Source organism: Aotus nancymaae, unplaced genomic scaffold, assembly GCF_030222135.1.
Source record: "Aotus nancymaae isolate 86718 unplaced genomic scaffold, 86718_ANA_hifiasm-v0.15.2.pri h1tg000075l, whole genome shotgun sequence".
Lineage (NCBI taxonomy): Eukaryota > Metazoa > Chordata > Mammalia > Primates > Aotidae > Aotus > Aotus nancymaae.
In genome coordinates, this window is record NW_026988490.1 from 2906839 (window position 1) to 2925990 (window position 19152).

General features: G+C 36.9%; 1 protein-coding gene across 1 annotated transcript in view; it reads left to right on the forward strand.

Moving 5' to 3' along the window:
• GABRG3 (gamma-aminobutyric acid type A receptor subunit gamma3) overlaps positions 1 to 19152 on the forward strand; it is a 549201-nt gene that overhangs the window by 519697 nt on the left and 10352 nt on the right. The window contains exon 7 of the mRNA XM_064367750.1: positions 13779 to 13931. Within this exon, the coding sequence (XP_064223820.1) occupies positions 13779 to 13931 (153 nt within the window). The remainder of the gene's footprint in view (positions 1 to 13778; positions 13932 to 19152) is intronic.

A 19152-nucleotide genomic window follows, 5' to 3' on the forward strand; every position in this document is an offset into this window, starting at 1 on the left:
ATAAGAAGCAATGCATGTTTGTAAATGTTGACATGGGTGGTGTAAGGTTTATTCTTTGGGTTCTTGCCGAGTTTAAATGAAAGAAACTGAGGCCAGCACAAGAAGATCCAACGCGAAGGGTTTATTCAGGCTCCCGGGTGAGGTTCTGTGGTCCGACAGGAGGGGCTGGAGAAGTCGCACGGACTCCTCTCAGACATGGGGTTTTATAGGGAGTGAAGGAGCTCGATTGGTTGTGGGAGAGCAGGGTTTGGGAAAAGCAGGACTACTATTGGGTAGGGTTACAAGCCTTTGTTTGCATACAGGACTTGGCAGCTATTGGCTAGAGTTACAAGACTTCGTTTGCATACAGGGCTCGACTGCTATTGGCTAGAGGTACAAGACCTCATTTGCATACAAGACTTGACTGCTATTGGGTAGGTTTACAAGACTTTGCATCTTGGCAGGGTTTTTAAGGGAAGGCTAGGCTGTGCAAGAGGAAATACATGTCCGAGTTTTCGAAAAAAGGGGGAGGTGTGCATCCGAGCTCCCGGCGAGGCAACCAGCCTTACAGGTGGTAGAAGCAGATGAGTACCTTTGTCCCTGAAGGGACAGACATCAACCACAGCGATGGAACCAGAACAGACTCTTCCAAAGCAAGCTCTGCGAGCCTTCCTGGGCTTGCAGACAGTTCCCTGCAGACAGTCATGGGAAAAGACGAGCATCAGGCTAGTCCTCAAGGCTGCCTTTTAGAGCCTCACAGTCAGTCACCTCAGAGACATTTTAAACCCTCTCACAGATATGACGAGTTCCATCACAAGTGAGGCTCATTCTTCTGCCGTCTACTGTATTCACGTCAGGCCTCTTAACTGATAGCTCATCTCTCACCCCGGAGTTGAATGGATTCCATCACCTGTGAAAAATCACAAACCTTAGGACACAATATCTGAACATATTTATACAAAGGAAGGGCTGCTGATGAAACATCTCAGCCTGGCTCTTCTCATCTTACCCATCCTTCAGGCATTTATAGCTGAGTCCAAGTTCTGTCTCATTTCAACACTTGGGGATGAGAAACGAAGAGTCTTCATTTCAGAAACACCTCGGTTTATTACACTGGAGTCACTTACAAGCAGGAGAAGAGTGTGTGATGCTATTTTCAATGATGAGAGCTTTTAGGAGACTTGCTTCCTTCCCCATGAGCCTTGCATACCCATGTTGAAGCATTCTCAAACACTGGCTTTCAGGGATCTCAACCCACAGGAGCCGAGTAACCAGGTGAGTCCTCCCAGGACCGAAGCCACAATCACTAGCATCAGAATACTCTAAAAGGAAGGTCAAGCTCAAGATAGGAGAGTGTGTAACAGGCAGACGGTAAAAATTTGGTGGTTTAGGTCAAAGAAGCTCATCAGATTTAACATGAAGTCTAAATTATAACCACTTATCATTTTAACTAAGTTTATTTTCATTGTGTTTATATTCAATATCATTGCTATTCAATGAATAATACTTTGTAGCTTATATTTTGATTTATTGGTTGACCCATAGGGTGTGTAATGATTTTATTTTTAAATGATTTTATGTTGAAATATGGTTGGAAGAAAAAACACAGGGATCCCATGCAGCCTTTCTTCACTTGCCCCAGTGGTAACTGTGTGTGGAAAACACACACTCAGAGTGCTTTATCTTCTTCTCTCACTCAACAACAGCAATCAGTACGGATTTCTGTGACCAAATGTGTGGCTTTTTTCCCCACACCTCAAGCATGCAACCAGTCCTGCAGGGGGCACCGGCTGGGTGTCCTTCCATTCAATGCTAGCACTCTCCGCCTGGAGACAGCATCGAACCCTTAACGTTGAGGGCTCCGTCCTGAACACCACCCACACTTAAGACACCAGTGGCAAGTCCAGACCTCCAGAGCTTCTGACCAATGGACTTCAGATTGGGGTTCTCACAACCCCCTCTTTGGGTTTGATCAGTTTTCTGGAACAGCTCACAGAACAGGGAAATACTTGTTTCAGTTTACCGGTTTATTACGAAGGATGTTTCACAGGATACAAATAAGCTGATGAAGATATATGTAGGGGAGGTCTGGACAGGTCCAGGGGCAGGGGCTTCTCTCCCCATGAAGTTGGGGTGTGCTGCCTGCACCCACATGCGGGTGAGTTGTCATCCACCTTCCCGTGGGCCTCCACACGTCTGGCCATCTGGAGGTGCTCAGAACCTGTCCTTTGGGGCCTCTTACGGAGACTTTATTACGTAGTTTTGGTTGGTTAAACTGCTGGCCATCGGTGACCAACTTAACCTTCAGCTTTCTCCTCTCCCTAGAGGTTGAGGAATGAGGCTGAAAGTCCCAGCCTTCTAATCCTGCCTCAGTCTGCCAAGTGACCAGCCCCATCCTGAGGGTGCCTAGAGGCTGCCAGCCGTCAGTCAATTATTACCACACAAAACACACATCACTTGGGAGATGCCAAGGATTTTTGGACTCGCACACCAGAAAACGGGGATGAGGCCAAATATATATTTCATAATGTTATAGCAATGTTTTGGGGAAAAAGTGGGCCCCCACCATAATACGGGCATGAATCCAGTCAGGAGGCAAAACATTTCCATGGCCACATGGGCCTCTCACTGAGACCTTTTACCCCTCACCCCTTGGCTCCCACCCTCACACACTCTTTAGCTCTGCAACCCCTAATCTGCTCCCATTTCAGGAATCCTGTGTCAATGGAATCATACAAAAATAGAACTTTTGGGTTTGGTTTTTTTTTTTTCACGCAGTATAACCCTCTGGAGATTTGTCCAAAGTTATCAAGTGTACGATAATTTGGCTTATCTCAAGGCTCAGCATATGGTCTATTTTATGTGCATGTGCACATACCGAGTATATGTACTGTACTTACATTGGGTAAAGTGTTTTGTAAATGCAAATTAGGTGAAGTTGATTACGAGTGTTGTTCAAATCTTTTGTATTCTCACTTATTTTCTGTCTGCATGTTCAAGCGTTTATTGCGAGAAGTACTGAAATCACTAAGCATAATTGTAGAGTATCTGTTTCTCCTTGCAATTCTGTACATTTTATTTCATGAATCTGGAAGCTTTATTCTTAGCTGTATGAATGTTTAGGGTGATTATTTCTTTTGTGGCACTGACCTTTTTTCGTTGGGAAATAAACTTCTTTATCTCTCGTGATATTCTTTGCTCTAAAATCTTCTTTGAGATTAATATAGGCTCTGGGGCTTCCTTTGACTATGGTAAAGCTTTTATTTAATCCTTTTACTTTTGATCCATTATTGTCTTTATTATTAAACTGTTTTTCCTACAGGGAGCCTGTAGCTGGGTCTTGCTTATATATCTGAATTGAAAACCTATGCCTTAATTGGAGTATTGGCACAATTTACGTTTGATGTGATTGTTGACACTTCTAGTTTTAATCTGTGACCTTGCTTTTTTGTTCTATTTCTCCTTTTTCTCATCCCTTGTTCATTTTCTCCTCTATTTCTCTTCTATTTTTTGTTCACATTTTTCCTCTTCTACCTTCTTTCATACTGATTGAACGTGTTTTATGATGCCATTTTATCTTCCTAGTTAGCTTTTGGGACATAACTTTTTGACTTGTTATTTCAGCAGTCTATTTTACAGCTTATTGTCTACATCTTGAACTTGTCACAGGCTACCCTGAAGTATTTTGCCACTTGACGTATAAGAATTTTACAAGAGTACACTTACGTGTCTTCATTCCCAAACTCCATGCTATTGTGATTACACATTTTACATTTGCCCAGTCTCAGGTATATGTTTTCATTTGTGTAGATCCAGATTTCCCTTTGGTATCTTTTTTTTTAATTTTTTTGCCTGAAACATTTCCTCTAACATTTATTATAATGTGGGTTTGCTAGTGACCAATTCAGCTTTCATGTCTAGGAAAGTCTTTACTTTGCCTTCATTCTTGGAAGATATTTTTGCTGAGTATAAGCTTACAAGTTAACAGGTTTTTTAAAATTTCTTCTTTGAAATAATTTTTGATTTACCAGAGAGCTTATTTACATTTTGCTCACTTTCCCTTAATGTTAGTATTTTACTTTGCTATCGCAAGCTTATCAAGACTAAAAAATTAGCATAGGCACAAACTCAGCTGAACTACAGTCTCTATTCAGACTTTACCGATTTTTCCATTAATGTATTTTTTTCTGTTCTAAGATCCAATTCTTGATACCACGTTGCATTTAGTTTTCATATTTCTTTAGTCTCTTCAAATCTATGATAATGCTTTTTATGACCTTGACACTTTTGATCACGACTGGTGAAATATTTTGTAGAATGTCCTCAGCTTGGTCTTATCTGTTTTCTCATGTTAGACACTTCTCGTTGCGTCCTGTTGGAATTACATGATACCAGTGTAACTTCTTATTGCTCATGTTAACCTTGATCACTTGGTTAAAGTGCTGCTGGCCAGATTTCTCTGCTGTAAAGTTACAATATTTTCTTTTCAATTTTCTACTTGTTAGTAGTGAGTCACTAGGTCTAGCCCGTAATCAATTAAGGAGATAATATTAGCTCTAGTATTTCTGTAGATGTCCTTTATTGGTTAATGATGTTCCTTTCTATTCCTAATTTGCTAGAAGCATTTAATTCTAAATGGATGTTTCAATTTATCAATTTTTTTTACATTTTCCAAATAACCTTAATGTTTCCTATTTAGTCTGTTAATATGTTGAGTTATATTGATTGATCTTTGAATGTCACCAGCCTCGTATTCCTCTCATGTGGGGTGTGTGTATGTTTGTATTTAGCTATATTCAGTTTGCCATTATTCAGTTGATGATTTTTGTGTCTACGTTAATTAAGTATATTAGCCTGTAGTTTTCAGAAAATATCTGTATCTGCTTTTGCTGTTAAGGCCTAATAGAATAAGTTGGGTACAGTTTCCTTTGGTTCTATTTTCTGGGAAAAGATAATTGTATAGAAGTGGTGCTTTTTCTTTCTTGGATCCTTGGTATAATTTACTCGTGAAGCATGATTTGAATGATACTTTTAGAAAGATTAAAATTTAACTTAATAGATTTATGTTTATTCTGTTATTTATTTCTTCTTGAGTGAGTCTTGGTAGTTTGCGTTTTTCAGGGGATATGTTCATTTCACCTGAGTTGTAGAATTACTGGCATAGTGTTAGGCATTCAGCATTGTTCCCTTACCATCCCATAATGTTGCCCCCTCTTTCATTCCTGATATTGGGAATTTGTATCTTTTTCTCTTGTTCAGACTGTCTAGAGGTTTATCAGTTGCAGTGGGGAGATTTCTAAAGCGGCCTCCAGGATTTCCCACCTGCTACATGATCCTCAACACTGTGAACTTCATGGATTTTACTCCCATGACTAAATTATTTATATGACACAGTTGAATTTAAGACATGGAAATTATCTGAGTGGGTTTTACTTGATTATACAAGCCCTTTACAAATGGAGTTTTCTCTGGCTGGTTCCAGAAGGGAAACTCAGAGATTTGAGGCACCAGAAGAATTGGACGTGCTCTTGCTGGCTTAAACAAGGATGCTGCCATCTGGGAAGAAAAGTGGGAGCTGAGTGAAACCACTGGCTAACAGACAGTGGGGAGAAAAGGGACTCAGTCTTACAGCCACAGGGAACTGAATTCTGTCAAAACCTGAATGACCTTAGAAGGAGATTTTCACTAGAGCCCTCAGAAAAGAATGAAGCCTTGCTAGTATATGGATTTCACTATTTTGAGACCCTAAGGAGAAAATATAGTAATTCCATACCTGGATGACTAACCCACGGAGCTGTGACCTAATAATGGGTATTTCCTTGAAACACCACATCTGTAATCATTTGTTAATGTAGCAATAGGAAAACTAACAAATTTATTTTATTAACTTTTTGAAAAAGCAACTTTTGGGTTATTTTTTTTCTTTTAAATTTCACCAATTTTATGATCTTTTTTCATTCCTCTGATTTTTTTTTTTTTTTTTTTTTGCTAAAATTGCTATTTTTTCTAGTTTTTTAAGGTGGTACTTAGATTACTGATTCAAGGGTCTTTTGTTCTTTGCAATATGAGCATTTAATTCTATAAATGTCTATCTAAGCAGTTTTTAACTTGTATTACACAATTTTCATCAATTATATTTTAGTTTCCAGTTCAAAATATTTTTAATTTCCCCTGAGATTTTCTTCCTGACCTATAAAAACCTACAATGTGTTGTTTAATTTTAAAATATTTGGGAAATCTCTAGTTATCTTTCTGTTATTTATTTTTAGTAAGATTTATAGTCTTTTAAATATGTTAAGCTTTGGTAGGGCACAGTGGTTCATACCAGTAATCCCAGCACTTTAGGAGGCTGAGGCAGGTGGATCACCCGAGGTCAGGAGTTCAAAACCAGCCTGGCCAACATGGTGAAACCCCATCTCTACTAAAAATACAAAGATTAGCTAGGCATGGTAGTGTGAGCCTATAGTCTCAGCTACTCAGGAGACTGAGGTAGGAAAATAGCTTGAACCCGGGAGGTGGAGGTTGCAGCGAGCAGAGATCATGCACTGCACTCCAGCTTCGGTGACAGAGTGAGCCTCCATCTCAAAAACTAAAAATAAGAAATAAAATAAATAAATAAATATGTAAATCTTTGGTTTCTGGCCCAAAATATGTTCTGTTTTGCTGAACGTATTATATGCATTTCAGAAGAATATATATTCTACTGTTTTGTTGGCTAGTGTATTATATAATTATAAATAATGTCAACACAAACTTGTTGATATGATTGTTCGGGTCATTCATATCCTTATGTATTTTCTGTGTATTTGTCCTTTCAATCACTTAGAGAAGATGATTAAATTTTCCAACTAGATTTATTTATTTGTGTCTGTTCCTCTTTTCAGATCTATCAGTTTTTCCTCATAGATTTTGAATCTCTGTTGATAAGTACACACACATTAAAAACTGTGTTCTCTTAGAGAATCCATCCCTTTATCAATATGTAGCATCTTCTGTACTCCCAAAAATATCCTTTGTTCTGAAGTCTGCTCTGTTCAGAATTCATGTAACTACCCCAGCTTTCTTTTGCTTAATGTTGCATGGTATTCCTTTCTATATTTTTTAACTTTTCACCTAAATATGCCTTTATATTTAAAGTGGCTTTTATGCAACATATAGTATAGTCTTGCTTTTTGTAGAAGCTGACAACCTGTGTGTTTCATCTGGGATGTTTAGATTATTAACATATAAAGTGATATTGATAAGGTCAGATTAAAATATATTGTCTCACTCTCACTTTAAAAAATGTCTTCCCAGTGTGGCAATTCCTCGAGGACCTAGAAATAGAAATTCCATTTGACCCAGCAATCCCATTGCTGGGTATATATCCAAAGGATTATAAATCGTTCTACTATAAGGACACATGCACACGAATGTTCATTGCAGCACAGTTTACAATATCAAAGACCTGGAACCAACCCAAATGCCCATTGATGATAGACTGGACAGGGAAAATGTGGCACATATACAGCATGGAATATTATGCAGCCATCAAAAACGATGAGTTCACGTCCTTCGTAGGGACATGGATGAACCTGGAAACCATCATTCTCAGCAAACTGACACAAGAACACAAAATCAAACACCGCATGTTCTCAATCATAGATGGGTGTTGAACAATGAGAACACACGGACACAGGGAGGGGAGCACTACACACTGGGGTCTGTTGGGGGGAATTAGGGGAGGGACAGCGGGGGGTGGGGAGTTGGGGAGAGATAGCATGGGGAGAAATGCCAGATATAGGTGAAGGGGAGGAAGGCAGCAAATCACACTGCCATGTGTGTACCTATGCAACAATCTTGCATGTTCTTCACATGTACCCCAAAACCTAAAATATAAAAAAAAAAAAGAAAAAAAAATGTCTTCCAGCAGTTGTTTCCTTTTTCATCTTGTGGCTTTGACTACATTTAATTTAGAATGTTCCCATTTTATTTTCTGTTTAGACTTACTGTGTATAGCAATCTTTTAAAACTTTCTAGTGGTTATCCTAGGATTTACAGTATGCGTTAATAATCTGGGTGGACCTGCAAATAGTATTATGCTGATATGTATGTAGTATAAAAAGCTTTTAACAATATATTCCCTATTTCTTTCTTCCATCTCTTATATAATTATTATACATTTTATTTGTTCTTATGCTAAAAACATAAAATGTATTGTATAATTTTGCTTTAGACAGTTAACTTTTAAAGTCAACATTACCAAAGCATAAATACATCCATTTATTACATCTCCAACACTCTTCATTTCTTTGCATAGATGCAAATTTCTGAATGTATTATATTCTCTCTCTCTGAAAAACTTCCTTTCCATTTCTTGATTACATCTGCCGCCAATGAATTCCCTCAGTTTTTATTTTTCTGAGAAAGTGTCTCTATGTCTGTTTCACTTTGAAACAGAGTTTCATTGTGGGTTGACTTTTTCTTTCAGACACTTAAAGATTTCACTCCATTGTCGTCTTTCTTGCATGACTTCTGAGGGGAAGTCTGCTGTGAATCTTACCCTTTTGCTCCTCTGGAAGCACAAAATGAAAATGTATCTTTTTTTTTTCCCTTGGCTGCTTCCAAAATGTTCCCTTTGTATTTGGTTTTCAACTTTTAATATGATATATGTAGGCGGGGATTTTCTTATTTGTTTGTTTTCTTTTGATTGTTTGGTATTTATCTGGCTGATGTTTGAGCTTCTTGGTTTTGTACTTTGGTGTCTGTCTTTATTTTACAAAATTCTCAGCCATTATTTCTTCAAATATATCATTTTTCTCCTTCTAGGATTCAAATTATATGTATATTAGACAGTTTGTTATTTTTTCACAACTCTTGCTTTCTCTGTTCTAATTTTTCAACTCATATATTTTATTTATTTTTTTTTTTTTTTGAGGCAGAGTTTTGCTCTTGTTACCCAGGCTGGAGTGCAATGGTGCGATAGCTCACCGCAACCTCTGCCTCCTGGGTTCAGGCAATTCTCCTGCCTCAGCCTCCTAAGTAGCTGGGATTACAGGCACAGGCCACCATGCCCAGCTAATTTTTTGTATTTTTAGTAGAGACGGGGTTTCACCATGTTGACCAGGATGGTCTCGATCTCTTGACCTTGTGATCCACCTGCCTCAGCCTCCCAAAGTGCTGGGATTACAGGCGTGAGCCACCGCACCTGGCCATATTTTTTAAGTCAGCGCATTTGTGCTGAGTTGATCTCTGCAGGCACTATTCATACTCTAGGGCTATTTTTTAAGTCAGCACATTTGTGCTGAGTTGATCTCTGCAGGCACTATTCATACTCTAGGGCTGCCCTCCAAAACGTGCCCCCAGTCAGCTTGAGTTAGAAATGCAAATGGGACCCATGCAGAGATGCCAAAGAACAAGACAACACGTAAAACACTACAAATGCCGATGTAGGATATGTATACTAAGAACATTCCAAACAAATACTTCCCTATGATCTTGGAGCAAGTGAAGAAAATTTTAGCTCAAAACTGAAGTCACCAAGAAGATACAAGAAATGTAGACAGAGATTAAAAAATGAGAAGAGATATCAAGCAGGCCTGGAGACATTAGAGGGAGGGAAAGAGAAGAAATAAGATCATCAAAAAATTATAGCCACATTACAAGTAGCTGTTAACAGAATCTAATCTGCTGATAATATTGTCAGGAATGTGAACTAAACCTGTTGGTTTAGTAATACTGAGGAATGCACTCAAACAGTGAATTCTAAGAAAAAAATAATAGATGTGTAAATCAGAGTACTCACAAATGCATAATTAGTGTTTTTAAGCCAAGGAAAAGAATAAAGCAAATAGAACAAAATGTTTAAAGGCTGGATTGGAAAAAAAAATCCTTAAATGAAGGAAGACATAAATTTGCCAACCAGGTCCCAGGAAACCAAGACACATGTTAATAAAGTTGTAACAAATCAGGAAGAAAGAAAAAAATTAAAACAAGGACTTAAATATAAATGTAATTTCAATTTAATTTAAATATATCATCCGTAGCAACAGAAATATACATGTATCAAAAACCAAATCTAACAAAAGCTTTATGGAAGTAAGTCAATATTTCATTGAAGGACATTCAAATTGAAATAGATAAAACTTCATGACAACAAAATCTTTTTCTTAACTGCTCTACTTTCAGGTAGCCACACTGATTATCAAAATAAACGAGGATGCATAATGTATTCCAATCCAAATACCGACAGTGTTTGTGAAGAATTTTCAGATTGATTCTACAGTTTTATGGAAGCACAAAGACCCAAGAAGAGCAGAGGCATCCGTGGAGAAGAACATTAGTTTTCCATTTCAGTTTAACAAATTGCCACAAATTTAGTAGTTTAAAACAAAACCCATTTGTAATCCAGCAGTTTCTATGAATTAGTTGTGGCTTAGCTGAGACCTTTGTGTTATAAATAAAATTTTGATGCCGCAAAAGAAATAGTACTTGAAGATAAGTCCTCTCAGCAAGGCAGTTTACTTCTATAGAAGGGTGTGGCATACAGATGGGACAATGGCAGCCTCATGCTTGGACAAGTGGGGAGAGGTACTTATGCCTGATGGGGGTTGTCCCTACTGCTGTGTCGTCCCCTATTGGCTAGAGATGGACCGCACAAGCTAGGCTAACCCCGATTGGCTATTTTAAAAAGATCAGGGGTCTAAGCTGGAGTGGCAGGGTGGGTGTTTTGGCAGTAAGGATGGTTACAGGTGGGTCAGAGCAGGTAGCCAGGCGTGATCATGTGACCAGGATGAGTTAGGATGGAAGGAGGGGAGAGGAGCAAATGTGAACTACTGATTAGAACCTGTGGAGAAGGTTGTTTACTGGAATTACAAGGAAGTTAAACCTTAAAATAGAGATTTAAAAAGTAAGAGAGCTGAACATACTGACATACTGATTCTTTGAAGAGAAACTTGGGGTTCACTATAACGTTTGCTTAGGCTCTCAGGGCTTCAATGAAGGAGTTGGCTGAGCTTCATTCTCATCTGGAGACTTGACTGGGGAGGGAAGAATCCCTTTCCAAATTCAAGTTGTTGACAAAATTATTATTTGCCACTGTAGAGACCAGAGGACAGTCTGTTTCTTCGTGAAAGGCCCAGTCTTTCTTTAGACATCTTTCACCAGACATCTTTCACCTGATTAAGTCAGGGCCACCCAGGATAATCTTTCTTTCATTAACTTGAAGTCAACAGATTTTGGATCTTAATTACATTTGAAAAATTTATTCATCTTTGCCATATAAAGAAATTAAATCAAGGGAGCTTATCCGTGGGTGAAACCAAATCAGGCTTTGCCCACATTCATGAAGAGGGAACGATACAACTACAGGACTAACTGGGGTCACTTTGGGGTGTGTCTGCCACAGTTATGCTGATTAAGACAGTGTGCTTATGTGTAGGAATCAAAACACACACACACAGATTCATACAGATATGAACACACAGATGAAAGAGGGGTGGCCCTGCAGACGACCGGTGCTGGCAATAAATGATGGTGTGACTGCTAATCAATGGAATTCAGAAAACTTGAATTGGAGAAGTAATTGCATAGAAGGAAAACGGGGGGAAAAGCAAAACTGGTGTAAGGAAACTTGATGATCTTGGGTTAAGGAACGTATTCTTAAGAATGACACAACCATGCTTCCTTTTAGCACTCACATTAAAGTATATACTTGTGCTCTTCTATTGCTTTAGGCTAATCATCCTCCTTTGTGCTGAACCACTAATTTGTTTAAAATTTTAAATGTTTCTTGGTAAATGTTATCAAAGTTGATGTTTCTATCAACAGTTCTAAATATTGCTACAACAGAATATTTCATCCTGCAAAAAATTCTTATTTAAGAAGCATAGTTTTCATCTGAGCCTAATACCATCTCCCTGTCAATCTTTTAAGTAAAAATGGGACTTCAGGCTGGGCGCAGTGCTCACGCCCATAATCCCAGCACTTTGGGAGGCCAAAGTGGGTAGATAACCTGAGGTAAGGAGTTCAAGACCAACCTGACCAACACAGTGAAACCCCGTCTCTACTAAAAATAAAAAAATTAAAAAAATTAGCTAGACATGGTGGCACATGCCTGTAATCCCAACTACTTGGGAGACTGAGGCAGGAGAATCACTTGAACCTGGGAGGCAGAGGTTTCAGTGAGCCAAGATCACACCATTGCACCCCAGCCTTGGCGACAATAGCAAAACTCTATCTCAAAAGGTGGGGGGGACTTTAGTGATAGTCTTTTCATTCAGCAAATATTAATTAATTTATTATGGTTAGCCAGGATTGGTAAACAAGAGACGCATGTTCTGTAACCCAACCAGTTTATTGGTTTTAAGATAGATACTGCATCAGTAATTATAGAAACGAATCCATCACAGTTTATGGGAGACATCTGGGAAGACTTTGTGGGGAACTAAGTGATTTTTAAGTGAAGTGAGTGAATAGGAACTATCTCGATGCTGGGAAAGGAAAGAGAAGAGCATGCTATGCAGACAGGCAGGGATTCAGAGGAGTGTGGGGAAGGGTTCTGGCAAGTCTGAGGGCCTGGGAGGACCAGTTGCCAGGAGTGTAGCACAGGGCAAGGGGTGTTTAATGCAGAATGATGTGGACCATATAAAAGTGTCACTGTTGTACAAAGGCAGCAGATGTTGGTGAAGAATTATAAGGAGAAGGCTAAAATGATACCTGCGTTTTAGAAAGATCCTTTTGATGGCAATAGGTAGAATTAGTTAGAACCAAAAGAACTGGTCATTAGGAGACAATCTTGGATATACAGCAGAAGATGGTAGCTTGGATTAGACGGGGAAAGGATTTGAGAGCAATGGATCAGATAGAACCATTGAGAAGAAAAGAAAAAGAAGTCAGAGGTGACTTTTGAGTTTTCTCCTTGAACAGGCGAGAAACGGACCTGAAAGAAGAGCAGATATTGGCATTGGGAAGGTGATAGTTCAGTTCTGGGCAAGGTGGATTTCAGGCACTGGATGGCTGAATCCAGCAGGCTAAAGGGGTGGAGGATTGAAATGGGGAGGATGAGGATGAGGAGATAATCTCAACAGGAGATGGCCTAGACAAGAAATGAGTGGAGATGCTTTGGGAACAAAATGTACACTGTATTAAGCATGCACCCTCCTTGAAGTCCCCAGGAAGCTACAGTGCTCCCAACTTCTTGATGGTGTGGCTCTGCTTTGGTAGAAGAGCATGGAATGTCATTAAATGATTACTTCTGTTCATTTCTGGATTGGCAAAGCTTAAGTCCTGGAGTTACAAAAGGATAAGATAAATATGCATACATTAGGTAAAACAAAGTGCAGAGTTGATGAGCAAAACTTAATGATATAAATAAACAAAAATATAAAATGGCTACACAAGTTTATGTAAGACATGATAGCTTTGTTGTTATCGGAAAAGCATCCCTTAAAATGACCCTGGGTCTCTTCGAGGGTTGAGTTTACCCGTTACTCTTGAATTTAATCATGCAACCTATGGAAGGACTCAAGCAATGATAGCTCATCAAGTCATGGCCTGTCATGGAAGAGATCTGCATGTCTTTTCACTCTATCCATGAACATGTTCATTTTTGTGACCAATAAAATGCCTTGTACACCCATGAACACTACGAAAATTAAGTTTAAGAACACCAGTATTTTGATCCTTTTCTTGATTTGATATTGTTGTAGGTGTACATTTTTATCCAAGTCATTCATTTAGCAAAATAAATTGTAAATTATTTTCCTGAATTATTTTTGACTCATCAAAGTTTTCTTAATTTCAACAATATTTTATTACAGGTGATTATGTTGTCATGACGATATATTTTGAATTGAGTAGAAGAATGGGATACTTCACTATTCAGACATATATTCCCTGTATACTGACTGTGGTTTTATCCTGGGTGTCATTTTGGATCAAAAAAGATGCTACACCAGCAAGAACAGCATTAGGTGAGTTTCAAAAAGTCTATTCCATACATTTGTGTAATTTTAATATAGAAGCATTCATAAAAAATACCTTCAATGTAAAAGACTATTTAAATGTGAATGATCTAATTTCAGGGTTACTTGAACCATGCTTAGAATTTTCTCTTAAGAAGCCAAGTTAGGTTGTCCTTTCTCACAGTGAGATTCTGTGTATGCTGCTTAAATCGAGATGGGGTAGGAGATTCAGAGTACATGAATTGTGATAGCATCCTGTATCACAGGCTGACATGATCGCAAAAACGTAGGCACATCCCAGAACCTGTCGACTCAAAAGTCCCCTGACATTAATTTCCGAAAACAGAATTTGCCACACACCTCTGAGGACTGAAGACATAATATTGGTAAAGCAGTTTATCAATAATTGAAGCTCTGCTTGTATATAGCAACTTTACAAGCAAATGAGAAAATGATCATTCTTTTCAGCTATGAGCCACACACTAAAACTCAGTCTTTTCATGAATTTTTCTCTGGTTCCCAAAGTCTTAATAAAACACTAAGTTTCAGTAGTTTTGAACCATGCAACATATTTTATGTCAGATTTTCTTTCTGAAAGAAATTTTGCTTAACTTCCAATGTTTTGGTTTTTTGAAGATAGGTAATATATAACACTAAATATAGAGATTGTTTTCCCCCAGAAAATCCCTCTAGAAAAGAGGAAGCTTCCTCAATTTTGAATTTCTGCAACATCTCTAGTATTAACATTGTTATTTCTCTGTGCTTTTTATTCTTTCTTTGTTCAAGAACAAAGCACTGGACCTGGGTAGACCAGATACCAAAAGATTAATTAGCCTGTAAGATCCTTTACCTATTCTAGTTTTGCATGCTTATAGAAAATACATAATAGAATTATAGGCAAATCAACACAGATTTAGTGACTAACCCTTGGGTTTATGGCTTCATAGTTCCAAATGTTAGATGTCATTGTATACAAGAGATCTAAAGATAAGCTTCAGAGTGATATAATACATAGCTATGTGTGTACAACTTGAGACTATGAAAACTCTACAGAGAATAGTTGTTCTGGGATCAAGAAAAAGAAGCTAGAATTTCACAATGCAGTTAATAATAAAGGTATAGCCAAAAGAATTCAGGAACTTTATTAACAATAAGATGTTTAGTTGGGACACCAGAAAGTCTGTGCCTAAAAATAAAGGGGGTACTTTAGATGTCCTTTAGAATCATAAGAATTCAAAGGGCTTCTTAAAAAGATAATATAGTGCAGACTCCTTACATTATAAGGGGTTATAATAAGAACTTATTAGACATTTCTAAGAAGTAGAAAAGTGTGACCCATGATTACAAAGAAAGATGGATTAATAAAAAGCAAAGAGAAGTCTAATGCTGACTCAGTAGGCATGGACTTTAACAACAGCTATTATAACAAGATCTGAGGACTTAAAAGACAAAATGATTTTAATAAATGAACAGATGGGTTATCTCATCACAGAAAGTATATAAAAAAGAAATTCTATACTGAAATGTATAATATCTTGATGGAAAAATTTACTAACTAGACTTAAGAGCAGATTGAGGATGGCAGAAATAAAAGTTTATATAAAATTGAAGACCATCAGATGAAATTTATCTAATCTGAAAAACAAAGGAATAAAAAGATTAAAAAGAAAGAACAAAGCCCCAGTGATCTGTGGTACCATGTGAATATGTATAGCATAACTATAACTGACTTTAACTGAGGTTATAGTTAAAATCAGAATAAGAGAAAAAGAATGAGGCAAATATTTTTGAAAAAATGTGGTTAAGAAATTATAATATTTGTAATTTTTTTTATTTTCTTTGTAGGCTGGTGTTTTTCAGCAAACAACACCAGCCTACAAATTCAAACAGCTCAGTGAGATACAGGAAAAATACAAAGGAAATCATCATAGTCCAAAGGATGACAATCAAAAAAAAAAAAAAAAGAATACTTGAAAGGAGCTAAATAAAAATGTCCCATCATACATGGAGGAGCAAAAATGACTGACTGATTCTTCATGTGCAAAAATGGAGACCAGAGGATAATTAATTGCTATCTTCAAAGTACTGAAATTCTATATCTGGAGAAAATATACTTCAAAAATTTCATCAGAATGAAGATTTTTTAGATAAACAAAATCTGTGTTAATTTGTCACAGAAAATGTAAAACCATAGTAAAACTTCTAAAACAAGCTAATTGGGTTAATGGAAATAATAAATAGAAAAATTGATTTACAAGAAGTAATGAAAAACATCAGAACTGGTAAGTATGTGGTGAATGTTAAAAAAAAAAAAAAAAAAAAAAAAACTAGCATTCTATTTTTATTCTTTCAATTAAAGTCAAAATAATAATATGCCAAGATGGGACTTATGACATAAGAAAAAATAGTAGCCAGGCATGGTGGCTCATGCCTGTAATCCCAGCACTTTGTGAGGCCGAGGTGGGTGGATTACAAGCCAGGAGATCGAGACCGTCCTGGCTAAACCTGTCTCTATTAAAAATACAAAAAGTTAGCCAGGCATGGTGGCATGCACCTGTAATCCCAGCTACTCAGGAGCCTGAGGCAGAAGAATCGTTTGAACCCAGAAGGTGGAGGTTGCAGTGAGCCGAGATCGCACCACTGCACTCCAGCCTGGACAACAGAGTGAGACTTCTCAGAAAAAAAAAAAAAAGAAAAGAAAGAAAAAGTAGGCCATAAATAGCAATGAGGTTATGGGACATATGGAACTATGTTCCTATGTGGTACAAAAATAACTGAAATGATACTAAAAAAATTCTAAGTAGATATGTTAAGAAATCTTATCATAATCTGTTCAAAAAGAATGAAAATATAAAAAGCATAGCTAAGCATAGTAGAAATAAATAGGAACATATAATAATAAAAGGATGAATTCAACAGAAAGACAAGACATTCATAAATGTGCCTATGACTAGTATTAGAGTTCCATATTAAAATAAACAAAAGCAGAGAAGAGGATAACTTTTTGAAATCAATCACAGTTTGATATGTAAATATGCTTCTATCATATGTGTACACAAACAAGCACATCTGTCCACTTAAGTGATTAAACCAGTCAGCAACCAAAAAGCCAGTGAATAATTGGAGGATCTGAAGGACACTAACAATGTCTTTGAACTATCAGGTGTTATAGAACTCTGCATCAAGAATTACATCACGCAAGTGAATTTCAATAGCCACCTCCTGCCATCAAAAACATTTATTTAAAATGGATTATAACTCAAATGGTAAAGCTAGAAATGCTAAATTTCTAGAAAAATATTAGGATTATATTATTAGATTAGATAAAGATTTCTCACACCAGAAAGTGAATCTTAGATGAGGAACACTTTAAAACATTTCTGACATGAAAATATACTTGAATAGATATTTCATGTTATTAAATAATATGAAACATAATGAAGATTTGTTGGTTGCAAAAAATAAACATTTTTCCAATGAATAGCATCTTTCTCCTCTTTTTATGCATTTTGATATGCAGAAATTTTAATTTCATTCATTAATATTTATATTAATGATTTTGTTCTAAATATGTTGTAAGTGTGGCTAAAGATTTTCTATGTAATATTATTTTAGCCTGATAAAATAATACCAGAAATGTCCAGGATACAATAAAATATCACTCATTATATCAAAAAATGAAAATTCCAATATCAGGATGACACAGTTGTTAGAATTATCTGACTAGGATTTTAAAATAGCAGTCATATATATGTTTCAGTGAGCAAATGCACACGTGCCTCAACTAAATGAAAAAATAGAAAAGCTCTGCAAAGAAACAGAGGATATGAAAAAGTTGTCAATGGAATTTTTAGAACTGAAAAATACAATGCCAAAATGAAAAACTCACTGGATGTGCTTAATGAAAGAAGAGAAGACAGAAGAAAGAATCAGTGACCTGTGAGATAGAACAACAAAAATTAACCAATGTGAACAACAGAGACAAAATATCTTGAAAAAATAATAATCAACTGAGTTTATGGATATCTCCGAATGTTGACACAAATGTTGGTTAGGGAAATGATCCAACATTTGTGTCATTGAAGTTCCAGAAGAAGAGAAATAGAATGGGGCTTTAAAAAAAGTATTCAAAGAAACAATGGCTAAAAATACTCAAATTTGCCAAAAGGCATAAATCTAGAGATCCAAGAAGCTGAATTAATCCCAAGTATGTTAAATCCAAAGAACGTTATGTAAAGACACATCATAATGAAACTCTTAAGAACTAAAGAAAAATTATTAAGAGTAGCAAAGAAACATGTCGCCTTGCCTATAAAGAAAAAACAACTTGAATGACAACGTATTTCTCATCCAAATCATGGAGGCAAAAAGGAAGTGGCACAGCATTTTTTAAGTGCTGAATGGAAAGAATAGCCAACCCAGAATTCTATACCCAATGAGAATATCTTTTTTTTTTTTTTTTTTTTTTTTTTGAGATGGAGTTTCACTCTTGTTACCCAGGCTGGAGTGCAATGGCATGATCTCGGCTCACTGCGCAACCTCCGCCTCCTGGGTTCAAGCAATTCTCCTGCCTCAGCCTCCCAAGTAGCTGGGACTGCAGGCATGTGCCACCACGCCCAGCTAATTTTTGTATTTTTAGTAGAGACGGGGTTTCACCATGTTGACCAGGATGGTCTCGATCTCTTGACCTCGTGATCCACCCACCTCGGCCTCCCAAAGTGCTGGGATTATAGAGAACATCTTTTAAGAATAAAGGAGAAATCCATTCTTGGACAGAGAAGAACTAAGAGAATTTGTCACTAGCAGATATACCCAAAATAATGACTAAAGGAATTTATTGAAATAGAAAAAGATAAGAATTTTTTTAACAACAGAAAAGAAGAAAAATACAATACAAAAAGCGAAAATATGGGCAAATAAAATGGACTTTCCTTTGCCCTTTGAATTTTCTAAACTATTTATAATGGTTGAAGCAAAAAATAATAATGCTGCTTGATGTAATAATTAAACTAATAAAAGGAAATATTTAAGATAATTAAAATCAAGGAAGAGTAAAAGGCAATAAGGTTCTACATTTCATTCAAACTGGTAAAATGTTAAATATGATAAATAATGTATTTATAATACTGGAGGAACCACTAAAAAGGCTACAAAGAGTGATGCACCTCAAAAACACTGTAGATAAAGCAAAATCAAATGCTAAAACGTGTTGAGATAACCCATGGGAAGG